Source organism: Triplophysa dalaica, chromosome 25 (assembly GCF_015846415.1).
Source record: "Triplophysa dalaica isolate WHDGS20190420 chromosome 25, ASM1584641v1, whole genome shotgun sequence".
Classification (NCBI taxonomy): domain Eukaryota; kingdom Metazoa; phylum Chordata; class Actinopteri; order Cypriniformes; family Nemacheilidae; genus Triplophysa; species Triplophysa dalaica.
The window spans coordinates 6687909-6715577 of record NC_079566.1 but is presented as its reverse complement, the minus strand read 5'-3'; the positions used below and the strand labels follow the sequence as shown (position 1 = coordinate 6715577).

Here is a 27669-nt window from a genome sequence, read left to right as displayed (position 1 = left end):
TTGTAAATATGATTGACATACAAATAAAAAAACATATTTTATACCTTATAAATGTAAATAATCTTACCTTTAGTAACAAACCTTATATAGAACAATGATCTTGACATAGCCTATAGCGATCAATGATGTAAATTTGGTCGAAGAGGTAACCCGAAGAACACTTTTTATGAGTATTGGTGGATTATCTAGGTCAATAATCTTTTATAGAGAGTTAAACTGTCAGTATTGTGACTAATGGAAAGTAATGTTACCAGCAGATGGCAGTGTAATTCACAAAGTGGACTATTGGTTTGACCACTGAGAACCAATATTATAAAAAATACTTGTAACCACTCGTTAATAAACACATTAGCCATATTGATTACATTTTGTATTGTTATACTTTAGCAAGTATCATTGTTAAACTATTTTTAGCTTAATATGTTTAGTTGAATATGATGTGATGAATATGATAATGAAACTTCAGGGTCTTGAAAGTCAAACTGGACGTTTTATATTCCATCACAATATAGCAGAAAATATAATGAGGGCCCCTTGGACACCGTTAAGGTAACTGGAAAGCAGAGCCGATCTTCCTATGCGCAAACTACTAAAGTTGCGTAGGGCCTCTGCACATCCCCCTTGAGTATAGAATAAACTATAATGCGAACAAGACGCGGATTCAACTTTCTGCTTTCGGAGTGTTCTGTTACAAACTTTTCAGAAATTATTTAGCAATGTCCTTTTTATTAATTGATTTAATTACTGTTACATACTCTGATACCATGGATTGCGTGCAGGTAATGACGTGGTGCGCGTAATGTGATGATGCGACTTTACATATGGCCATGGCTTCAAAACAAAGCTATCCGTCTGTAGCGGACATACGGCAACAATACTTTGAAGCAAAATAACAAGAAGGCATGTGATTTTGAACGTATTTCAAGGTCTTATTTAGTTTTGCCAAAAATTTGTAAGTACAGATTTATAAATTCAGTATAGGCTATTTGTCCACTGGCAATACAGTTGGTTTGGCTGTGGACGTTCGATAATCGTGAATTTAGGCACCGTCTCCAAAGTAACATATCACATTAATATTCTAACTTAAAATTACCATATTCTTTGGCTGATTAAAGGCTTCGATTATGTTTTTTGGGTGTTTAACAACGGATGTTCATGTTTCTAAGCCTAAAATATGCTTTATATTTCACATATTTCAAGTCTATTGTTCATTGCTGTCCCCACAAGACGACTGGATTTCCTCCGGTCATTATAAAGTCCCTCCTTCCGAAATGCTCTGATTGTTAAAGCTGACCAGGTCTTACGTGATTGTCATCCGCTTCTCGGACTGTTGTGATTGGTCGGTGCCTCTCTCACGTGTATTCCTTAACCTTGGCTTTTAGCAATAAACAGCAACAATGGCGTCAACCTTCACTTCATCAGTAAAAACATGCAGATCGATCGAAGTGTAACCGATCATTTCCTACTATGGTGAGGGGAATGATATCGGACCGAATGGCGTCAGACCAGTTTATTAAATAACGGTAATAACAGAAGCGTTAAGTTTAGCTTTTATAAATTGGACCCGAGTTGGATAACAAAACAACAAGCATATTGACCAGGAGACATTTGCAAGCAGGACTTCTAAGGATGTTTCATAGAAGTGTTTAAGAGGTAAGCGCACCCACACAATTTCGGTGTATTACACAGAACAGATTTCACAGCCGATGTTAAAGTCATTGAAGCTGTTATTTGAACGTTGGCTATCTTCGAATGTGTGTAGCTGAATTCTTATTACCAGCTGTAGGACTGTGATGAAAGTGAAAGTAGTTTAGCGCGTTGCTCAGTCAAATGTTTACGATCTCTGATAACCGGACACTACTATTCTCACTATTTTTCTCTTAGGGAGACCTTGCCCCTTTTTTGGCGTTTTCCTGTGGGTGGAGGTTATTAAAATCACTCGGAATGGTGACGTCATGTACCCGGTTAGTACTAGCAATAATGCACACCACTGCAATCCACTGTATTTCGTATGCCCATGATAATATATATTTTTTGTGTTATCATATTGAGAGAATTTTTGATGTGTTTTCGTATGCTTAGCTTTCTCGAATAAACTATTTAATCAAGTAGGCTACTTACTGTCAATTTATTTGTTTTTTGTCTTTCATTTTCAATTAATTTAAGTGTGTTAATTAATTTTATTTCTTATAGTTTACAGTTATGCTTATCTCATTTTAGCTATCATGACAAGGGCCCCTCACAAAGGTTTGTATAGGACCCTCAGACATTTAGGATCGCCACTGCTGGAAAGAGGAAACTCCTGAAAGACATTTCACAAACTCCCGCCCCCTGCCGTCTTCCCAATCTCTCCGTTGCAGGCTACGCTCGGGAGAGCCGCCGGCCGGCGCTATTAATTTGTGTTATCCAAGATGGAGGTTTAGTGATGTTCACTAGCCCTCAGAAGTAATCCTTTTTCCGTCCGTGTCAGATCATCCCTCAGACACAGGGCGGACATATTTTGTCGTTCTGCCTGTGGGGAAAATACATAGGAACTTTGGATTTGGATATTCGTTTTTTGTGTGTGTTTTTCACCACAGCCATGAGCTCGGTGGAAGGGGCCGAGGAGGCGGCCAAAGACTCGGCCGATATAGCTACGATCTTCAAATCTGGTAAGACCGAAGCTCGCGACGCTGCTCGGATTGAATGGCGCAAGCTTCCGCGCGGCTGTGGGACATTGTTCATGCACTGTCTTCGCAGGGTGGGTGGGGGAGTTTGGATTTATGTTCATATTTTGTACCTTGTAATAGATCAAGCGCAAAACTATGATAACGTTAATTAAATACTTATATTTTAAGTCGGGTGAGGTTTGTAACAACCTAGCTGGTTACTTTTGAGAAATTCGTCTTGCTCGCTCGCGTGAGCCATGACTGCACATTGGTGAGGGATTGCAGGAGAATAAAAGCATATACGATTTAAAAATGTTGTAGATGTTTCGTAGGCGATCATAATTTGCATTAACAGAAAGAGATCGCATAGATAACGTTACAGTATTTTTTTATGAGCCAGTGGCTAGAAATATAAGATTAGCTTCACCGCAGGCCACCTTACGAATAGATAACGTTAAATGAAGTTATGTCAGCATCTTCTTGGTTTTACAGGATCTCCCAAGAATATTCTTTAGTATTAATACAAATATAAATCTCAGTAATACATTGTTCCAAGTCATACTTGTGAAATGAATCGAAATAGAATCAAGCTGACAGTCTCTTTGTTTCCCCCCAAATGATCTGTTATTGATCCGTTAAAAAATACATTTATTTCATTCGATGAAGAGATATATGTAATAATATAGGAAGAAAAAGACAGATCAGGGTATTAAAGTCAGTCAGCAATGTAAACAATGACCTGGCGTGGCACTCTCCAACTGCTAACGTTAGCTAGCTAGCAAACACTGTGAGATTAGCGGGCGAAGTAGTATTTCTGTCACAAGACTGAAGTTAATGGAGTCATTCTTCGTGTAACGTTACATAATAGTAAAATTTAAGATTGTGGTTCAGATAGTTGGATTTTGTTAAGAAAAGGGAATGTAACCTGGTTGTATCGTGCAGCATTTGGTTGCTAAATTAGCAAAGCTAACGTTATTCCACCAAGATTGATGGCACAGCTTTCAAGGACCTTCTCAAAAAAAGATTTCATTTATTTCGTGTTAGTAATCGAGTATTAGATTAATTTAATGTTAGTGACGGGTTGATAAGGTATATGCATAAAATTATATATGCATAAAATTACATCTTATCTGGTGATGATTTATGCGGGATATGAGTCCAGTCACACTGCTATCCAGCAATGGCAAAACTCATTTAAGATATAAATTGAATGCTCAAATATCTCATCGGGGTGGTTTCCTGCACAGGGATTAGTTTAAACCAGAACTAGGCCTTAGTTAAATTAAGAACATACCTTAGAAAAACATTACTGGTGTGCATCTCGAGACAAAACAAACGAACCAAAATATTTTACGATATTTCATTTGCGAGTTGTTTAAGATCAAGACACCTAACATTTTAGTTAGTCTGGGACTAGTCTTAAACTCTGTCCGGGAAACCACCCACCTATGTTTTCTGATAGCAGGACATTAATTTGCAAGCCCAAGTTAATCATTCACCAAAATACCTTATTATCTAATCCATATGGAACTGGCATTCAGGACATATTTAGTATTTAACCAGGCCACCTTTCAAATGTTTTGGAGAAATCACATTGACTTCCTGACACTGATGGCACCAGTTTAGAAACACGTGCTACTGTGGTTTTGTTGTGTGTAAATCAGTGAAACCACAATTGGAAGTGCTGCTTCTTACTGGTTCTCATTTGGTGTTTTCAATACGGAAATCTTAGTTGTTTCGGTACCCTCCAAAGTTGGTTTTGGTTTCAAGCAGTTTGCTTTTTTGTACACAGCCTATAATGTACTTTTAAAGGGGTAATTGATGCGGCTGAAACGAATATTATTGTTTGCTTTAGATGTAACACAATGTGTATACACGATTTGAGTTTACATTTTTTTAAGGTATTTTCCAAATACCGTGCATATTTGTATCTACTCTTTGCTCCGCCTCTCTGAAACGCACTGATATTTTAGAAAAGCTCATCGTTCTGAAAAGCGAGGTGTGCTATGATTGGCCAGTTCACTAGTGCGTAGTGATTGGTTGAATACTGCACAGATATGTAACGCTTCTTACCATATTTGGAACATCAGGTTCCAAAGCAATTGTACTGACAGATACGTCCACCTTACTTACGTGTACATTTGGGTGGTCTTAGTCAAATCGTGCTACGAACTGACGTAGATTTGCCGGGGTGTGGTTACACGAGGCGTTTCAGGCAGGTCAGGGTGAGCATTTGCTTCTAGATAAAATACATCTTTTGTTTCCGACACTTACATTTTTGCAATTTTACGTGTCTAATACATGCATGGGCAACTTAAAACACACCAAAGACAAAGAAAAACTTGTATTTCCGGCGAATCACCCCTTTCAATTTCATTGCCCACTTAAGTTGTTATTCACCACTTTTTCCTTTTTTAATGCCACCCAAAATGTATTTTTCCACATGTTTTTTCCATGTTATTTTGTGCTATCGTGTGTCTTTCTAACGCAGCTGTCGTACCCAAGTGCTAAAAGCAACCCAATCCAGCCTGAAACGCCTCGTGTAACCACAACAAATCTACGTCAGTTCGTGGTATGATTTGACTAAGAGCGCCTAACTCTATACGCAAGTAAGCTGGGCGTACCTTTCAGTAGAATTGCTTTGGAACTTGGTTAACTGGCCAATCATAGCACTCCTCGCTTTTCAGAGTGATGAGCTTTGTAAAAAATCTGCGCGTTTCAAAGAGGTGGTGCGAAACAGTTACAAAATGGATGGTATATGAAAAATACAGTGTTTTTGAACCTTAAATTGTGTATACATATTACAAACCATAATATTCGTTTTAGCCGTGTCATATGACTCCTTTTACAGCATAAGAGATTCAGCACAAGATTCTTACTTATTTACTACCATCTGAAAGGACTTGTTGGGATTCATTTCTGACTGTTGCTTTTTGAGGGCATGAAGTTAAAGTACATTCAAGCCTCATTTATATAAAAGTCAGTGTATAATTAAGCACCAACTGATACACACTACAGCTGTCTTTAGAGGAGTCAACCACAGTTGAAGCATTTATATTCTCATTTGGCAACTCATTATAAGCCAATATTCTTAATTCTTGTTAAGGAAAATTATGTGCCACTAGTGTCACTAAACAAAATTACAGTGTAACGTCTTTTTTCGAATAGGTTTCCTCAAGCACTGTCTCCGTCTGCCATTGGTTGAAAAACAGATGGCCCCACACTGACCTCACTGTATTGCATTGGCCTGGGTTTCTTTGTGAAGTTGGGATGCTCAAATAAACACAGCAATGTTAACACACTTTAAGAGAATTGGGTTGAAAATGGCTTTCTTCTTTTGTCTAACATCACAAAACATCAGATTTAATTCTAGCATTTTTCCATTAAAATCTTTGTATACTCTTCGTTTGTAGAGTACTGGCACGTTTTGTTTATACACATCTCTTTCTTTTATTGTTCTTTCCTGTTTAGATTTTAATTTTCAACTTCTTATTGTGGCTCCCCGTGACCCGAGGTAGTTCGGATAAGCGGTAGAAAATGGAATGGAATGGAACTTCTTATTGTTTGTGGAATTGCTGTTGATCTTAATGGTGCTTTTGTCCCTGCCTAATAGGCCTACTGGTAGTTTATGGAGGCAGTGATGATTTTAGGGCATTGGCTTCTTCCTCTCTCTTTGGCAGTAGATTAATTTCTTTGACACTTAGATGTCATGTGGTTAGCATTGGGGAGTTACATTTTCTATCAATGACCGTTACAACACAAGCTGGATGGCCGGTGTGTACAGCTTTCTTTTCTCCTTCTATGTCTCTGTTGTGTCACAGCCTCCTGATTTATCCAGCCCCTCCATCTCATCCACAGCCTGTCATCTTTTTTCAGTTTCTTGTTCGGCTCCTCTGTCTGTCTCCATGTGTGGTAGGGAAAGGTCGTATTGACCTACATTTGCTGGGCTGGGAATGGTGTACTCGATGCCCTCTCTGTCTCCTGGCACGGCACACGAAGATCCTACTTAACTGAACTGCAGAGAGAGAAATGCCCAGACTGCTTCCGACAGTAAATCACAGAGGCCAGTGGTGGAACATCTTGAGTGCAAATGAGAAACAGTCAAAAACAAGAGTAATATGAAATATTAAGAAAGAGACACACAATATAAGACAAAACTTGGACATAATTTATTGGACATAAGTTATTTCATTACGCTTTCAAGTGTCTAGCCACATGATCAACATAACGCCTGTAGATGAGATGTTATTGAGCCTATGAGAAGTATTACAATATCAGTTGTGAAGCACACACAAATGCATTGTTATTTGAATAGAATGCTACAGAAGTTCAACTTCCTTTTTTTGAAAACAGTTGTGGTTAAGACATGTTTGTGTAATAATAGATCCCTTTAAATTCACACCTGAATCCTAATTCTGTCTAAAAATCCCCCTGACACGCGGCCTAGTTTTAACACAATACCTAGGGCCATTGCCTGCACCATCAAGTGGATCAAACGGTTTGAGGCCCGAGTCGATGTCATCCAGCCTCACCTGCAAGATTTGCTCACAACAGCTGGTCTGAAGGGAAACATAATCAAAACAAGGCTTTCATGTGGCACTGCAAGGCTCAAAAACCATAGCACAAACATTTGATGTATCTTTCAGGACCCTACATGACTGCAATATTTTGTCATATTGTCTTTGTTTAAATTGAACTTGTAGATTCACCCGGTTGTGAACTTAGTTGTCAGTCAGAACTTTAAGAGCTTGACTCAGATTTGCTTGGGTTTTTGCTTCTGTCACGTTGGCCTAGTTCCTCAGTCAGCCACCAGCTCCAGCACGAGCCCCTAAGGATTCAACCCAGTGCCTGGGGTCAGTTGCTCGGGTATCACTGTTCTCTCGTTTCTGCTTTCATTTTGGTCACTTTCCCACTGTGGCTATGTTGTACTTCATTGTGTGTCTTTTTTAGAAAATGATCAGCAGCTCTCTTTCATTTCCTTGTTTTTTGGAAGAATGCCTGACGTGGTGCCTAGTTGTCAAAATTTCACCCAAAAATACATTGTATGGTTTAAATGATCGGATTATTAGAGGAATTATGGTTAGGATTATTAGGAACACCATACTAATACTGTGTTTGACCCCCTTTCGCAATCAGAACTGCCTTAATTCTACGTGGCATTGATTCAACAAGGTGATGAAAGCATTCTTTAGAAATATTGGCCCATATTGATAGGATAGCATCTTGCAGTTGATGGAGATTTGTGGGATGCACGAAGCTCCCGTTCCACCACAACCCAAAGATACTCTATTGGGTTGAGATCTGGTGACTGTGGGGGCCATTTTAGTACAGTGAACTCATTGTCATGTTCCAGAAACCAATTTGAAATGATTCGAGCTTTGTGACATGGTGGATTATCCTGCTGGAAGTAGCCATCAGAGGATGGGTGCATGGTGTTCAAAAAGGGATGGACATGGTCAGAAACAATGCTCAGGAAGGCCGTGGCATTTAAACGATGCCCAATTGGCACTAAGTGTGCCAAGAAAACATCCCCCACACCATCACACCACCACCATAATTGCATTAATGAGAAATTAAACAGGTTTTCTTAATAATCCTTTAGGTGAGTGTAAGACACGATCATGTTCGATTAATATATTTTGTAAATATCCTACTGTAAATACATAAAGACTTTATTTATGTGATTCCAGAGTTTTAAACCATTGTATCTTCCCCAGATATCCTATCCTAACAAACTATACATCAATAGAAAGCTTATTTATTCAGCTTTTAGGTCATGAAAAAATCTCAATTGAGAAATTTACCCATAGGACTGGTTTTGTTGTCCAGGGTAACACATTTCTTAGTTGTTTTGTTGTCAACCGTGGCCAATGTTTGGTCATCAGCGTTCTCCAGAATAGCTTCTTCACTAGTAATAAAAAAAAACTAATTTAAGAAAATAAATATTTTTTTATTTTTGGGTGCGCTATGCTTTTAAGAAGATTGTGTACTTTACGAATTACTATTTTGAATGATTATTTTAGTATTTTTTATATACTGTTCTCTATAAAGGAATTTTGATAATATAACATCAACTAACAAAAATGCTATTTTGGTAACATAATTGCGTTTAACCTCACTGTTGTGTATCTTCAAGTACATAGTGTCCTGTGAGCAACCAGTTCGTTTTCAGATAGATTTTAAGTTTCATAAACCTTAAAGGGGGATTGAAAAGTGTTTCATGCATTTGACTTCTATACGATGTTAAAGGTGATTGCTTCTCATCCTTGACATGGGCAACTTGTAAAAAAACGAGTTTTTTCACGTAGTATTTCTGTGCTCCATACACACCCCAAGGTTTTCGAAAAAAAAAAAACGAACACGAAATTCCCTTACGTAAAACTTACAGGGAAAGTAAACTGTGGATATAACACTGGATTTGCAGATCTTTTGAAACTGATAGATGGAGTGGTCACAGCGCTAAAAGATGCCGGACATGAACTGCACGCGATATCCTCCAATTGAGTCAAATGACTGTGTTTTGTTGGCAATCAACAGTTATGCAGCTATGATGTATTGTGTGCTCGTGCTGTAGTTCTGCTCCCCCTGCACGCCTCCACGGCTTGCCTTTTTTTGGAAATAATTGTACAGCTTTATCTGTCTATTATAAATGTGATCAAACTAAATACTCTTGGAAGATACGAAGTATACTATACTATTCTATAGGTACTCACGATTAATATGATATTGGCAGAAACTGTGTGTGTTACATCCGCTTTAAAAACACCTATCAATAACATTTCTTAGTCTGAGTCAGATATAACTGAAAGTTATGACTTTCATTTAGTGAGTGACTCAGCTGTTTATTCAATAAACGCTCTGACTGATTGACAGAATGACTGAGAATCAGTTCATAAGAATCATTTGAATGTGAATCAACAATGGTCGCATTGTACGTTTATGGTATATCACCATTGTTTTACAGTGCTTTTTACCCCCGTCGGTTACATCAGGCCTATCCCTTTTATGATAGTAAAGTGCTTTAAATAAGTGTGTGAGCTAACTGACAATTACGCAGGCTTACAATGACAAATTCTACAAGGTGAGGACGTTCCCAGGAGACTGTCTTTGATCGGGGAATCCTGCATCACGTTGAAAGCTGTGCATTATTTTTAGATTACCCGGAGCTTATAGTCAATAAAGAAAATTTTAAACTTTCTCCCGTCAGCCCAAATAAAGCGTTCATTTGGAACCATAATGAAGAAAATTGTGATTTAGAACAATTGTTTCGTTCTGACATGTTGACCTGCATAATAATGCAAGTGACATTTTCTCTTCTTTTTGCACTCGTCTCCTGGGGTTTGTTTTTAAATGATGCTATAATGAGCTCTAATATGACGGCAGACACTTGATCTCAAAGCAGAAGTCTCATTTGGGGGAAGTTTGTGAGTGCCGGATTGAAGGCATGAATGAATCATGCTGAAATCCATATAGCTGGGCATGTCCTCATTATTTAAACATGAGTCGGGTTCCTGTTTTTGAGAGCAATATGTTGGTGGTCATTAAATCTGTCAGTGTGTTTTCCTATGCCGATTTAAGTGTTCTTTAGTTTGTGAGTAATTATAGATCTTGATTATATTTTAAGTCAATTTTTTTGCATTTTTGGACCGTAGAGAGACAGGATGTGATGGGGAGGAGAGAGAGAGAGCATTAGGATAAGGAAGTACAGTAGTAACAAACTAGGACTCAAACTCGGTTCTGGAACTCTGAATATTATTTGTATTTTTGATATGGGTTTTTCTGGTTTTTGATTGGGTATCCTGTACCAAAAGATTAGAGGGGTTCATTTTTGCATGTCATGAATCATCATCACACATAAGGTATAGGTAAAGATCAGAGAGAGAGAGAGAGAGAGAGACAGGAAAGGAATGGAGATTGTCAAAATAGATCAGAGAATGAGAACAGGGGGATGGGGAGATCTCTCTCTCTCTCTCTGCTTATTCTTGCTCTGTCTGTGTCCTGGTTTTGTTTGAATGATTCCTATATTTTTTGTCATTTCTTTTGTGTCAGCCCACACTTTCTCATTGACATGGCCTTCTCTGTTTTATAGATACAGGTCAGAATTGTAATTGTTGTATTCTTGTTATTTGTACCTAGAAAACCTCTTTGGAGATGTTTACATACTGCAGTTGCATGTAGTACTCTAGTTGTGCTATAATGAGACGATGCCTCTTTATTTGAGTCTGAGCTTCATCTTCCTAGATCTCTTACAGTAATGTAGCTGCAATAAAATGGACAGAAATGTATATAACATTTTGGATCATTTCTGCTTTTATTGACTTTTTAATGACCATGTATGTGATGAAAAAAAACAATGCAGTTTTCAAGCCTGTATAGATGTATCCTTATTCATCTTACCCTTATTTTGCAGGCTGGTATATATGCTAGTGTCTTATTTTTCCTGGAAATGGAGCAGTTTGCACGGTTTATCACTAATTAAATGAATTCTTTGTACAGTTGAACGTTAACCATTGATACTTCTCAGTAACAGATGGGCTGTTACACATATAGCTGCTCTTTGGTCACTATGATGAACACTCAGTTTGTGTCATGACTCATGCATGCTCTGTGTCATGCTGTCTGTCTCCTAGCACAGAATATTTACTGCGGCACATCAGACCTCTGGGTGCTTCTTCAAGGAGTGCTCCAAAAGACCTGTGATGAGCACCTGAGGAGTGATTGTTCTTGTGTTTTATTCAATTCAGAGTTGGTCTTGTTTATCGACTTTGAATTCTGTCTTTTCATTTAAAAAAGAGGTACAACTTGACTATTGTAATTATATACTTCCTTGGTTATTTGCTGTGCTTGTTCTGCAGCCTTATATTGAAACGACAACTTAGCAAAACCAGGCATTTTTTTTAAGTGTTCGTTTGGCTAAGGTGACTTTTATGACTCCATTCCATAACTTTACAGATTTAAACTCCAAAAAGAAGTATTGAGAACAACAACCTTATATTTCAAAGTCCCTTTTCTGTCTGCTTATTAACTTGGGCTTTGAATGTACAATTGAATAACTACAGCAAAGTTGAAGTCCCCATTGCTGATACTTATCAAACTTCTTTAAGACTGCAAGTTTAATGTCATCTGTAGGCCCACACATGGAATCTGCAGACCTTGCCAATTTTGCACATAAAAAAAAAAAGGAATTGTTCACCTAACAATATAAATTCTGTCATCATTTATCTCCCATCATGTGGTTCAAAATCTGCATGTGACACTTTCCTCTGTTCAACACAAAAGAAGATATTTTGATGAATATCTCAGTGGTTTTGTCTGTATACAATTGGAAGTCAATGGGGTCCAATGTTGTCTGGTTACCAGCGGTCTTCAAAATACCTTCTTTTGTGTTCTGCAGAAGAAATCAACTTTGGAATGACACTTAATTATTCCAGATTTTTTTTTTTTTAATTGAACCCTCCTTTTAATAGAAGATTTGTCTTTCGACGTGGGGAAATGTATTAAATGGAGCTGAGAGTCTTATCATTAACTGAAACAAAATATTAAGAGTTTATAGGGAAATTGAGCTTTTCGTCATTACCAGCTAAAAGTAAAGTATTTAAAGACAGATCATACAAATGTGTGAGCCTCAATGCCCAGCATAACCTTCATAATATCAGACATCAAGACATTAAAGCATCTGAGCTCTCAGATTTGGTGGTTGAGTTTAATCTAATTACACCGTAGGGAAATATGTGTGAGATGGAGATCTGAACGTTTTGTGTTGGTATTGGCTCAGAAAGGGTTACTGGACGGATCAAAGTGTCTGAAGCTGTGAAACCGAGCTATAAAGCTTATTCTGGTTGTTATTTTTTCATTGCTGGACTAGGCCTCAATGATGCAGCATATGGCAATGAGAGACCCCTTTTCTTCTCAAACTCATGATTCATGTACAAGTCAATGATCGATGCGTATCCGCACAAGGGCCGATCACAGAGAGTGGGCTTGTTTTAATTTGTGGGGTAAGAAAGTGGGAGAGCTGTAGGTCGAAGGAAAGACACGTGGGCCTGAATCACTGTGGCTCATTTCTTTGTTCTCCTTTGGCTCATAATAGAGGGGCTTTCGGATCTGACTAAAGTTGTAGACATTTACAGGGCTCACAAACACATGGACACTGACGCACACATTCGCTGTCGCTGATAAAGCGCTCGACCTTGTTTGTGTATCTGAGTGGCTTTGTATCTGATGTGAATGTGGATATTTGTATTGTGTGAGTCTCTGTACGTCACATGCCCGTTTCCTGCCTGGTCACACCAAACGGAAAGAAGTGACCTCACAACAACTCCACACTCAACTCTGTGTGTTTGTATGCTTTTCAATAATGCCATGTTTTGTGGCTTCGTAAGATCTTAAAATAACACTTTCATGTAGGCTACCATTTTATTTTTACAGTTTTTGTGGTTGTTGAGTGAAGGGACGAGAGGGGTCTTTGCTGGGGATTTGGAAATGTTTTTTTTTTTTTTTTTTTTTCTTAGAGTGGATTTGAACCAGGCCTTTTCCACATAGGCCACTAAGCTTATGTTTCCTTATTTGGACTGGAATAGTAAGCTTGATCTTAGCACACTTGTAATCGGTTGCCTTCGGTTTATTTTTATGCACTTGGCTGTGCGTGTTTTGTGATTTTTGGCAAGTTTCTGTGTTTTCAAATGCGATGGAACTAATGAAATGAACGATTCATCTTTCCCACCTCATGTTAAATCGCCCATTCAGCTAGCCGTCTTGTACATGAAACTTGTTGTATGTAAACAAACTGTCCTGTAAACTGTTTTGAGTATGTGAATCGGATTTAGGAGAGGCATGTCATGTGGTCGAAGTACTCGTGTTGCGTTGAACACGTTAAGTGTTGCACTCGTGAATAACCGTGTCAGGCATGCGCTTGGCATCACAACTATGTCCTGTGTGTTTATATATGGTCCCTCGTCTCTCTTTAGACTCCCTTTCCTTCTGTTCTCTCCATTTTCAGGATGGAACATCAAAGAAAAATGTAGGTGGAATTTGAAGATGTATTTGTTATAGTTTGCATACATTGCTATTCTCATTTATAAGTCGCTGGATAGAAGTGTCTGCTACATGAATATATGTGAACACATTTTATATCCTGTTTTAAGTGTTAAATCTACTATTACAGTTAAAGATATTGTTGAGAGATGGGAGAGAATGGGAAGTTTTTTATATTTTAGGAATAGTTCACCATAAAAATAAAAATTCTGTCATCATTGACTCAACCTTTTGTCGTTTTAAATATGGATGATTTTCATTCTTCTGCAAAACACAAAAGACATTTTGAAAAAAGTTTGTAACCAAAAACAGTTGGTCCCCTTTGATTTCTATTGTATGGACACAATACCAATGCCAGTCAATGGGCACATTTTTCTAAATATCTTCTTTTGCGTTCTGCTGAAGAAAGACTATCATACAGGTTTGTAATGACAAGGTGTGTTAATACTGACAGAATTTTCATTTTAAAGGTGAACTATTCCTTCATTCTACATGGCTTTTACATGATATCTACTGATTGGCTGCCGATTTATTGGAAATTTTTGATAAATTTAACACCATCTAAAGCATGAAAAATGGCAATATAAATCCGAGTATAATGGTGAAATACCGGTAAAAAGACCAAAAAGAAAGGTTTAAAATTCTACATATTGGAATCGGAAAGTACAAAAGTTGTTTAATCCAAATCACCTGAAAAATTCAATGCATCCTAAATTGTTTTAATCTTGTTCGATGCCATCAGTGATGTATAAATGACGAAACGTCACTTTTCAGTAGGAGGTTTATGCGCTGTGTGTCTGATGTTGAAAGAGGTTGTGAGTGGAAAGGAGAGGGCGTTCTCTGCCTCAGATCCTCTGATTAAACGGACCCTTATCTGTCAACAAGTCCCCTGTTTCCCTCCCCCACCTGCCTGCCAGCCCACCACACAGATACACACTGTTAGGCTTTGCTTCACCTACAAACCAGATGCATACCAACATACACGTACACAAACATATAGACCTTTCCGAGAAGTGCATTGTTAACATACCTGTTGAGCAACGTACTGACCAAGACTATGTCCTGTGTATTGTTGCGTGTAATTGCATCCACTGTTAAAGAGTAGCATGCAATTTCTCTGCAGCTAGCATCAACACATGTTATTGGCCTGTGATCTAAACGGCATAAAAGGAATAGTTGACTCAAAAATGAAATTCTCTCATAATCTGCTCACCCTAATGTCATTCTAAGTCTGTATGACTTTTTTCTGCTGCAGAACACAAAATAAGATGAAGAATGTTGGTAACCAAACAATATTGGTCCCTCTTTGACTTCATTTGCATAGACTTAAAACCACAAGACATTTCTCAAAAATAACTTATTTTGTATTCCACAGAGTCATATACAGATTTCGAACGACATGTGGGTTAATCTTTGACTGAATTTTTAGATTGTGTGAACTATCCCTTTAAGTGGCCTGTCCCTTACCAGCAGTGTTTTTAGCCTGACAGGAGGTTTCAGCCTTATGTCTTGTTCAGTCTTATTACACACCCCTAAATTTTAGCCCTGCCCTCACATGCTCCATATTTCACCTGTAAGCGTGTGTCTACATGCAGTGTGCCATTAACCCTGCTATTTGCCTCCTTGTAAAACAGAAGCTCCCATGATTCCCCGCCGTCTGGCCGTCTGTGTGTGTGTGTTAGTGTAAACTTAAAGGTCATTTTGCTGGATCAGTCTAGTTACTAGAGCCCAGACTATTAGCTTAACCTCCATGTCAACTGCAGCATGTTTTGGGGTCACCGGAGCTAAAAGATTGTGTTTCCAGAGTTTGGTGTTTTGTTAAAGGGACAGTTCACCCCAAAATAATTACATGGTAATCAATGGTAACCAAGAAATGTTTGGTTACAAGCATTCTTCCAAATATCTTTCTCTGTGTTCATCAGAACAAAGACATTTATACAGATTTGGAACAACTCGGGGGGGGGGTGAGTAAATGATGACAGAATTTTCATTTTTGGGTGAACTGTTGCTTTAATGCACGTGAGCTCTTCAACTAGAGAATATGTGGAGAAGCTAGTTGAACTGTTGCTAGTCTGTCACATATTAGACACTGGAATACACATAGACGCACATTGCAAATGAAAATGAGTCTAATAACTATAAACCGTCATAATGTGACTATAAAAAATGAACATTCTTCTGACTCATCTCTTTTTTCCTCCATAGATTGCACAAATTCAAAAGGCGAGCCCAAAGGAGTCTCCAATCAGATAACAGGTACTGTAAAGCACTTTACATAATGTAGTTTACTATTGACAACCACATCGGTCACATGACTCATATCTTTGACTCTGATTGGCCTCGAAGTTTCATCACACCTTTTGCTTTCCTCGTCTTATTGGCTGTTTGCGTTCACCTGTGCCCTATCTCGCCTTTGTTTGTTTTGTCTCAATATTATCACGAAAGGGAGCGACTTGTTTGAGGGCACTTGACTGTGTTTGATGTTTTGACTGGATGTCTCTCTCTGGGATCGAAATACTGCAAACATCATGTCTGCTGGATAAACATCAAAAACAAGGAACGTGTGTGACAGGGTGTGTGCGTGCGCTGGCTACCAATATTCTGGGTCATTAGAACGGTGAGAGGTTTGAGCGTAGTTGTTTTATCCTTTGCTTGAACCCTGACGCTGCAGAATAACTTCTGACCGGTTGTAGATCAGGCTTCACGCTTATTCCATTGTCCGCTGATATAAACCCGGTCCTTTTTTGTCCATGACTCGTCCGGCTCCGCAGCCCCCCAGCCCCTCGGCTGTTGGAAACCCTGAAGGGGAGCATATGTTGTGTATCATACACATTCCTAACATGTCTGACATGACTTCAAGTCAGGAAATCTCTGCTCTCAGAGCCACAGAAATGTTGAAAGTTCACACTTGTGGGGTTAAAATGAACCACATGTGCGCAATAGGGAGGAATCTGCGAGTGTGTGGATAGCAAAGCATCCAGCAGTTCAATGATGAGCACTTTTATGACTGTGAGGGAGGTTTTACAACCTTCAAGTATGCTTCTCCGAATATTCTGTCTATATTGCACTATATATATATATTAGTCTGGAGTTCCTATAAAAACAGTATTCACATTATAGAACTTTAGAGAAGCGAATATTTATTAGACGGCATGAGATGCCGTCGTCTTTGTAGGACACCATGAGCTTGTTAGTGGATGAGGACTTCTGCTCCATATAGTGTAATACACTGCATAATTCACCCACCATCTGTTGCATTATTTCTCGCAGACATTTATAAGCAGTTAATACTCCTATATTCATATTCATATCCGTGAGAGATGTGAGACTAACATTATTATGAACGCAAGGTTTTCATATCACACATGCAAATAAAACTTGAAAAAGTGTTGTGCATGCCTTTGACTATGTTGAGAATGAAAACATGTGTAGGTTTGCTTTGTACCATGAGTTATACTGTATGCTGCCTACTATTTTTAAAGCTAAACAGTGTTTACATGCCTGAAACTGTATGCGATATGGAATGGCTGGTATTTTAAACAATAGCATTTGAGTATTGTTATGACTTGAACCCATTTCATTACATGTCTGCTTTTATGAGTGGCGAACTGTGGTCTTTTTATTTTTTTACAGTGGTTATGGTGGTATACATGGTTATGTTAAGTTCCACCGAGCAATGAATTTTGGAAAAATAAAGGTCTATATGATCATGTATATATAGACCGCGTTGCAAAATGTAAACATGGTCCCGGAGCACTTCTGTTTTTTTTTTAAATGGCCAATTTTGGTATTCATGTTTATTTTTTTTCGTGTTTTTAAGATAATGTCTATTTTTATATTGAATGTTGTATTGTATTCATTGTTTATTAGTTTTGCATGTGAGCCCTTAACATAAGATACATTTTTTATCACTACTGAATGACAACAAAGTTTTCTGAATTTTGAATCAAAGATATTTGTTTAACATTTTGATTCGGTTAAAAAGGTCTGTCGGTTGTATTTTGTTCAAAGGTTTGTGTGGTGTTAAACGGGAAGTGCTTCTGGACGGGCATTGTTTACGTCTGCTGAAGTGGTCTTTGTATGTATACGTTTTCATGCATAATTGTATGTATATATTGGTTATACGGTGTACAGCAAAAAAGAGAGCGTGAGATAGGACACATTTTAATAGTATACACATAAAATGTGTCCTATGTCTCTCTCTCTTTTTTGTGATAAATATTATTAATATAAAATAATATTATATTAACATTTTGTTAATACGTTTTACGTCACACCATTGGACACTGTATAGTTGTCTATTATCTATATGGGGTTTGCTGTACATTGCAAATGACAAATTAAGTTTGGACAATTCTGAGAAATGTATACTGATATAACATATGGTGCACAAATGAAAAATTTAGCATAAACAGTACGAGTAGTATGGTAGTATTCTGTTCTGAACATAGTCAGTGCATGTTTATAATTGTGGTCCTTATTTATCTGAAGTAACAACAAAGATATCAGCTGTTTCAAAGGAATGTACAACCAAAACTATTTACACGCCACACACATACAATATTCATTGATGATTGGCTGATAAAGCACCTGTGCCTCCTTCTGATTGGCTGGTGGAGCACCTGTCTCTCTGATGATTGGGTAAGCGTCTCACTACTTTGTTATCCCTCAAAGTGTCACCGCTCTCCGTCAATCAGTTTTTAAACATTAACCTCATGCATTCATAAACCTGTCTCAAAAAGAAAAATATGTAATCCAAAATGGCTTCCATAGAGATTTGCCTGCTAATCAGCCTTTACTAAGATACAGTTACCAGACAGACCTATATTGTTTTAGTAATAGAGAGCAGACCGTTATAAATGTAATATTTCTGTGCAATATGGGCAACACAGTCTTTCACGAACCCTCAGATGCACAAAGATTGTCTGTGTCCTACAGCTGTGATTTCTTTAAATAGACATCATGACCCACCCAGCCCAAGACTTTTTGCCCCTCTCAGTACCCATAAAGCACATGGCTGACAGATACACAAACATGTGCTCATAGGCTGTTCTGATATCACACGGTTACAGAAGATCACTGTCCAAACAAGATAGGCCTGAATGAGAGTTACAGCGCTGTGCCTGTGGAACACCAGACTGAATAAGTCTGCCTATAGAAGGATTACCAGTCTTTCTACACAACAAACTAGATTTTTGCTTTGTCTTGAAGGTAATTCATGTGGTTCACTGCCATGATGGTGGGGGATGTTGGTAGGAGGTGACAAGGATGTTGCAAAGGTTTGCCAGATATTTGTTGGCGATAACAAAAGAGTCTCTATATTGTCTCTGTATTGTTCTGTTTTAATCTCTTGATTTGGCCTGGACCTATCCTTTAATGCATATTTTGTATTTTATTTGGTTTCCGGCATTTTTTTTGTGTATCTGTGCATTTATTCACATGTGCATTCTGTCTTCATGAATTGGGAAAAGCAATATCACTTCATAAAATACTTTTTAGGTTGGTGTCCTGGGTTGTGGATTAGGGTTTAGTGCTGGCTCTCGTGTTGTGCTTTAAAGAATGTCTTTATTCATCTCTTTTTTTTTTTTTTATCGCAACGGTCATGATGTCAACAGCTAGCCCTGCTTAACGGACTCTGAGGAATTTCAGTAACGGAAAACATGGCCAGCCTGAAAGAGTCTTAAGTCAGCCTGCTTTTTTTTACGACTGGCTTGGAAAAGGTTTGGTGACATTCTGTCATGTTGGCTCATAGGGCTTTTCTTTTCCACAGTGCCGTTATTATTTCAAATTTAATTTGTCTGAAAGATGCTTTTGGGCTTATTTGGCCCTCCCAGATCCTCATATGGGCATCAGGCTGTTGCAACGGAAAGTTTGTCATAATGATTTTCCAGTTCTTTTGGTATTGGGCACCACATGGAGATGATTTAAATATGACACCGCAGGATTTGGGTGAGAGGGGACGTGTGTGAGGTGTTTATTATGAACGGGGAGTTGAGGGATGAGGAGGACTGAAAGACCTAATTAATGGAAGATTTGGGGAGGACTGGTCGTTGAAGGATTTGTGTTTGGGGTGGTCTGAAGAGGAAGGACTGGAGCTCATACCTGGTCAGGTTATGTCATAGTTCAAGAACTATAAAGGAGATTAATTGATGAATTTAAGATATTGAGATTCAGTGCCTTCAGAGTGCTGCTCTCAAGATAAGAGAAAAAAACTTGTAGGGTACATCCTATCCTAACTAATAGAAATGTAATGATCCACTCAGCTCATGATGCGATGTGATTCACTATACTGATCTCACGATACAATTTATTTTTACAAAATGAGTTGAGACAAATTAGATTTGAACAACTAGCCTCCTATTATTTCTCAAATGCTGCACATTTCTTTATAAAATAAAAATATATTTTATGGCAATTAACAAAACTAAACATGCAATTTTAAAACAAATTTCAAATCGAATAAAAAGGGAATGATATAAAAGTCTCTTTAAAATAACCTATGACTTTGTCTGTGCTTTTCTTGGGTTTTTTACATTTAAGAAATCTCTGCATATCTACGTTTTCGAAGTTCGTAGTATACACAGTCCCTGCTGTTCAAAACATGTATTGCGATTTATATAACATCTGAACCGACTTAAATCGTCACATCATGTTATACTCAATTTTCAACCAGCTCGCTGTCAATCGTTTCATCCATTCTAACTAAGTGTGCCATTTTTAAATTCTTAACTGTGGCGCTAGTTGTCAACTTGGATGTTGCGAGGACACTGTCTTGTAATATTTCCATCGACGCATATGTAAAATGTAATTATTAGAGACATTTGTTTTGAATCATGACTGACTGTATAGTTCTAGTCTATTTTTTGCTCTCTCTCTCTCTCAGAGGGGTTGTGTGTGTTGCGTGAGCTTCTGGTTTTCTGTACCCTGTTATTAGGGGGCCTGACCTCAGAGAGCTGGCAGGGAGCAGCCAGATGAGAGAGCAACATCAAATGATCCCCGACATTGTGAACTCGCATGGAAAAACAGATGGATTTGACATGTAAAGAAAGATGTTTTCCCTGAGAAATTATATGATTTGCATATATATTTGATCTGTGCTTCTTTGTAGCCACGTGTCTGGTGAGTTGGTGAGCATGTGCGTCTGAATGAAGAAATAAGGGGATAGAATCATTAAGATAATTTAAGTATAGAAAGATGCAGGTTTGCTGTACTCCCAAGTATTGTGGTGCTATCAAAATGTTTTATTTCAGCGTTGTCAATAGCTTACCATCATTAGGGTGGATGTTCAGTTTATCCCACCAATAGTAGATGATTGGAATGTTTGAAGAATCTGTTTTCTGATACAGTTCGGTGACACTAATGGTCTTGATACAACGCACTTCACACACTCTGTGAAGAACATATAAAGGGAGAGCACAGAGCTGTGAACAGAACGTGAGCAACACTAGACTGAAGAAGATTTCAGTGAGAGTGATGGATTATGAATAGTTTCCTTGTGATCTGCAGGTCTGTCAGTGTCAGGAAAGTGACGGGCGAGGATGACATCCGCATTCATCACTGTCACCAGATTGTTGTGTTTTCATGCACGGTTAATCTATTACTCTCTTGTCTAACTGAGCGTCCCACTTTTTTAATTTCATTTGTTTCTTATTGTCAAACTTTGATGCCATCATAAAACAAAGTTCATAACCCGCTTCACTACAATAATCTGAGGTTTTGGTGTGGCCTTGGCCATTCATCAAATGTTAAGTTTATGTTAGCATTTAAATTTACATTTACGCATTTGGCAGACGCTTTTATCCAAAGCTACTTACATTGCATTATCCTATACATTTATGCTTAGGTATGTGCAATCCCTGGGATCGAACCCACAACCTATTACCACTGAGCTACAGGACTTAAAATGCTCTTTTTGTTGAGCATTGTTATCTTAAAATGCTCTTTTTTTTTCAGATCATAGTTACTGCCAGCTAGGCTATTGTTATCATCCTAATAAACTGTGTAGAATGAGATGCCGAAAATAAAAACAATAATAGTTTTACAGTGGTAACTACCTATTACATATAGGCTACAGGTATTTAAGTTGGTAACTTTCTTTGTTTTTTTATTTAGCTTAACTTGCAATTCAAATGTGTTTTGAAGTGCAGATAAATGGATCAATATCTCTATTCGCCTCTTCTTAGAGCAAATGATTCATCACAGAAAATCTGAAGAATTCTCACACTTCCTTTCCCTAAAATATCCAAGGAATGTAGAGTACCGGGCTGTCTCCATGGCAACAGAAGTTCAGGGAGTCTGTGTGGTCAGGATGGACTGTAAATACAGCGTATTAATGTAGGCGGTGTCTGTGGTTATCTTTTATGTATGATAGATTATGTACAGAAATGCAGTGTTACATAGAAGCCGTAACATGTTACAACAAATGTTTCACCTTCACACAATATTGTGCAATATCTGCCTTTAGCATGCAGTTGTGTGCCGTATTGTGTCTTCTGTACTCCCTTGAACAAAACTTAAGTGCCATTTTTGTGTTCGGTCCATAAAGGATCACTGAAGTGCTATGAAATGTGCAAGATGAAGTCATTTCCACAGAAACAACTTATAGAGACATGAATAAAATGGCCAATAGTTTCGAGTTTGTTACATTGATTGGTCAGAAAAATCTGATGAGAAGCTGAAGTTTAAAATGTCAAAAATCCTTAAATCATATTGCCGTGAATAAGAACTAACTAAAAAGTTAGTTTTAAACGCTGCTAGTTTATAGATTTAGACTTTAAGGCTTAAAGAGATAGAGAACCCAAAAATGTAAAGTCTGTCACCAAACAGATCTCATCCCCCATTGACTCCCATTGTATTTATTTTCCCTGGTATGGCAGTAAATGGGGCATAAGATCTGTTTGCTTACTGACATTTTTCCAAATATCTTCCTTTTAGTTGAGCAGAACAAATAAATTCATTCACGTTTGGAACAATCTGAAATTGAGTAAATGTTGACAGAATTTAATTTTTGGGTGAGCCACCAGGGTTTCTCCTTGCTCAAAATTATGTGGAGGTGGTGCAAACCTAATTTTACACACAAACAGGCACATGTAGGTTTACTGTACCTTTTAAGGGGCTTAACCAAACACTTTACGTATTAAAACATATTCAACTTTGAAAATGAGATAAAAATGAAACGTATGAAATGTATTAAGGTATATAAAATATTACTTTGATTCAACCAAACGGAAATGTTTTTAAATCAAATAAAGCTTTTTAACTCATAAGCCTACTCATGCCAGCCTACGCCAGCGTTTTTTAACATTTTCACCCAACTTTAATGGCTCACAGTAAATTTTCTGTAAAGAATATATGGACAAACATTTAAACAGTTTTCTTCTATCTTCATTTGTTCTTTTTTTATCACTCCGTAGATGTGGGTAGGTTTCTTAAAAAATGCATCACTTTGATTAAACAGCTGAAATAATTAAAGTTTTTGTCATAGATTCCGCTCAGAACAATCATTAAAAAATGCTAAAACCTAATACGTTCTTGGTTCTGGGATTCTGTACTTTTCCCCAAAGGTGTGTAATAGTGCCACCTGCTGTGTAACAGTACAAACACTGATTGCAGGAATAACTCGTCTTTGGCGCGGAACCGTTTTATTTTAAATGAAAACATAACTTGTCAATGGCGGTGAAAGAGTTAACTAACTTTTCATCCCACAATAGCCAACTAAAGTAACCAGCCTTACTAAATGAGCAAAGCTCATTCGCATCCTGCATTCTCCTGTGGTTCACTGAACTTTAAATTATTCACTTTTATATTGGCTAGTGACCGAAAAGTTTCAACAGTTTAAACAAATCTGCTCAAATTAGTCATTCTGATCACAATGTGCATTCGTTCATACTGACGCACTCACTGTGTACAGTAAAATGCTGATTCAACGAACCATCTGCACAGTTCAAAACATAACAATGATGGTCGCCACGTTAATTTAAGAAACTGTTCGAGAAATTGAACTTACTCTGATGCAAAGCAAACAATACACCGTGAAACACAGTTAGTACAGCTCCTTGTTCTGTAACTCTTCAGCGCCTCACTGTGCTGATAACAAAACAGCGCCTCCTCTCGTAATGGCGCAACTGCAGTTACAAATGACAGTCTGTTGAATACATGCAGTGTTTTTTGTGAAGACATCCGACATAATTTTGCCGAAAGTCTGAGGTGGCATGAAATTTGATCCATTTTCTTCTATGCGGGAAAAACCCTGAATACCCCTTTAACGGAGTATTCTAATACAATAAATAAAAATACAATTAAACAGGTCATTTTAAAATAATAGTTCTAAAGAGTTAACTGCTTACCTTTAATCTATTAACAATGCAAAGGTTTTCCAGGAAGCACTGATATAAAATGTGAATTAAGAATGAATGAGGAAATGAGAGTTGATGCTTGTTTGTTTGATCAAAATTACAACATTCATTGCACCCCTGGAATGTGTCATGTCCCATTAACGCTTGAATTTCTTTGACACGCATTCCTTCCCAAATTCTTAAACATTTCCTCACTTCCTCCTCTTTTTATGTTTCTGTCTCTCTTTCTCTTTTTTTAGACAGAAGAGGGATATAGGTCACAGTGCAAACATCACGCATTTGGCAAAAGTAAGCAGCTCATGTTGTTGCGGCTTGAAAACGTTCAGACTGTGTTGGGTCTGGATGAGTGATTTCCGGGAGATAAAACACGGCCACACACCAGGCAACGTTTGACCTTTTAATTTACTTTCAACGTATACGTGCTATGAACCTTTCCAAACCATCTGCTGTCATGTTATTCCCTGACCCACACATCCATCTGGGCTCTAACTGAACTGAACTGAACGCAAATCAGATTTGATTGTTGTTAAGCTCAGTCGAAAGCTTAAAGGGGTAGTTCACCCAAAAACGACTATTCTTTCATCATTTACTCACCCTCATGTCATTTCAAGACATTCTTTCGCCTGCAGAACACAAAAGAAAATATTTTGATATTAAAGAAACACATTATTGACAGCCATTTACAAAACCACGGAGACATTTCTCAAGATATCTTCGATTATGTTTCATTTAAGAAAAAGTCATATGCTACTTTTGAACAACAGGAGGGTGAATAAGTGATAACGTAACGTTTCTTTTTAGGTGAACCGTCCTTTTAATATCGCGGATACGGTATTTGAAATGGGTTTGTTTTGTGTTTTGGGGAGGCTGTAGGGATTTGCACGAAGCGGTGAGCATTTAGCTTCTAAGCAGCTTCTGTATAATCTTGTGTGTGTGCTTGAGGAATCTTTTCCACCCTATCAACAGATTCTGTGTTTCCTTTGTTCATTATTGCCATTTTACAGTATTCAGCCGTTTGTTGTAACATAAGGTTAATTGATTTCTGCACTGAAAAATCTCCTTTGTTTTGAAAATGGAAAAGGAAATTGTTAGGATGTAACCGTCCAACCCTCTCAGGCTGGACGCATTCTGACTGTACAGTGTTAAGATTAGAAACGGTCCTTCTCTTTTAATTCCAGGGGATGCAACTGTTAGCTGGAGCTTGCATATGCCAGCCCGCCCCAGTCTCGGCTTAGTTTAGCAAGAACACTGACTGTACGCAGAGCGTAAACTATCGGCTGGAATGTTTTTCAGAATAAAAAGGCACTTTAAGAACACCGAGGTGCTTGTCGCAGCTCATATATTACCCATCAATGAGCCCCTCTGAGTCTTAGGGCAGTGGAGTGGGAGTGTTAACTGTTGTATTCATGTACCTTCATTGTGGTGCTGTTGAAAATGGAGATTTGCTGTCCAGCTGATGGAACGGCAATGTGGCATCAGTTTTGGACAACCGTGGTTGGCAGTACACACAGACAGGCAACACGCTGATTCAACTGCCAGGTAAAGCATGTACACCATTCATGTTAATGTTGGATAACAAGACACCGTCTGTAGGCATGGTCTTTCATTTATCATTTGAAATGTATGTGAGTGGTGTGTCAGTTTAAACATGGCATGTGATTAGCTTTGCACACCACATTGTATCATGTGTTCCAGAAGAAAGAATACAAACTTGGTATAAGACAGAGAGTTGCATGGTTTGCTTACCTAGATCTGGGTAACTGTAAGAAATTTGCATTTACTTTTTGTATTTCATTAAAGAATGAAAGCTTACACACTGTTGTTTGATGGATTTCGCACTTAATAAATATAATGTTTAATTTCTTGCATTATCTTGCAAATGAAGTGGAATGCCGATGTAGTTCAGTCTGATTTTACATTCCTGTCTGTTGCCCGTAATGGGTTGTATACTCTGGTTTAGGACAGAATCCACTAATAAAGCACTGTATGTCCAGATCCTTAAATGCCCTCCTGACTTCCCGCTGTGGGCTACAGTACAAAGAACCGAGAGCTCAGACCTCATGTGTTGCAATGAAGTAAAGAGTAGAAAGGTGTGAGACATGCAGACAGTCTGTGAGAAAGGAGAGAAAGTGAGGGAAGAAGACAATACAGACTAATGCGGAGAGGAGAGAGGACAGGAATAGACGGTCTGTGTCTTCAGGGTGCAACTCCCCTCTGTTTCTCTCTGCTGTGATGGAGACACTGGACCTCCATGGGGGTTGTGCTAAATTTAGCCTAGAGCAGGACAACACAGGAGCCAGGATGACATCAAATATAACGCTGGAATCTATATGAAAACACCCTCTCAGACGTCAGCAGAGCTAACAGGTCTGTGCTTCAAATAGACAAACAAGAGTGAACAACAAAAAGCTGAGCTATAGGGCCCGGGGGCAGAGTAACATTATCTTGTTATCCAAAAGACAGGTTTTGTAAAAATTGTGTGAATGATGTCAAAGAAATGTTAGAAAAACCTACTTTAATCTAAGAAAAAAAAATGCTATGTATACATACAGTCACTTATGGCATACATCGCAATACAAATAAAGTGATATATGTATCTTAGATCTGTTTATTTAATCTTGTGTTAAAAATGAAAATAATTTTGAATTCCAGTTTAGTTTAGTTGAAATTATAGAGACAGTCATAATTACGATAACAATTACCTGTTATAGTGTATTGTATTGAATCGTGAGCTGAGTGTATCGACAGAAAAATAAAATGGTTATTTTACTTTGTGCTATGGCAAGTAAAAATCTGAACAACTGCTCGAACTAGGCGGGAAAAAATAGTTGAATGTCTTATTCTTGGACCCTGAACAGAGTCAGAAACGTGTACACAAGACAATATGAACTCTCCACGGGGTCATTTAAAGAGTCACGACACCGGAATCTTCCTCTTTAGGAAGGATGATGGGAATGGAGAGGACCATCCAAATTTAACAGTTTATAGTGCCAAAGAGACAGATGCTGATGTTTCATTGTCTATTCTGGCTGTCTTTATATATTTGAGGTGATTTTAGGTTATATGCAGTTCGGAACTGCACTCATGTGTCTCAGTCAGTATCATGAACTTCAAGCATGTCTTGCTTTCCACATACTGCGACGTGGCGTTTCCCCTCTTACCAGTTAGTCTGTTTTCCAGTGGAGAACAGAGGTTTGAAATGCTTCCTGCCAGTGATCACGTTACTGTAAGAAAAACAGGCTTTGTGTTCATGCTAACAGACTCTCCCTTTACCCTTCACGAACGCCGATTAATGCAAAGAGGTCAGCTGATGTGCCGACATCGAAGTGCACTTGAGACATGTGCACTTCATGTTGCCCTGTTGTTCACTTGCTTTAGGATGTAAACAGTGTCAGCAGACAGGCGCGATGATTCCTGGGAGGTCTTAGATTTATCATTATGATACAAAAGTTTGTAACCTTAAATTGTTGAGCAAGATTTCTCCGAGGGCGTGATGTATAACATAGCGTGATGTATCCAAAATGCATTGCGCCTAGTTAAGACAATAAAACAAATCTCTTGTTACTTTTAAAGAGAAAGACTTCACATTTTATCGTCTTGTCAGAACATGGTGTAAAGCTCCACTGTGGTCA

At 38.1% G+C, this 27669-nt stretch overlaps 1 protein-coding gene across 1 annotated transcript in view; it reads left to right on the top strand.

Moving 5' to 3' along the window:
* The first annotated feature begins 1393 nt into the window (after positions 1-1393).
* trioa (trio Rho guanine nucleotide exchange factor a) overlaps positions 1394-27669 on the top strand; it is a 77638-nt gene continuing 51362 nt past the window's right edge. The window contains 4 exon segments of the mRNA XM_056740832.1: positions 1394-1653; positions 1885-1964; positions 2221-2651; positions 15888-15938. Of these exon segments, the coding sequence (XP_056596810.1) occupies positions 2582-2651; positions 15888-15938 (121 nt within the window). The 5' untranslated portion in view covers positions 1394-1653; positions 1885-1964; positions 2221-2581.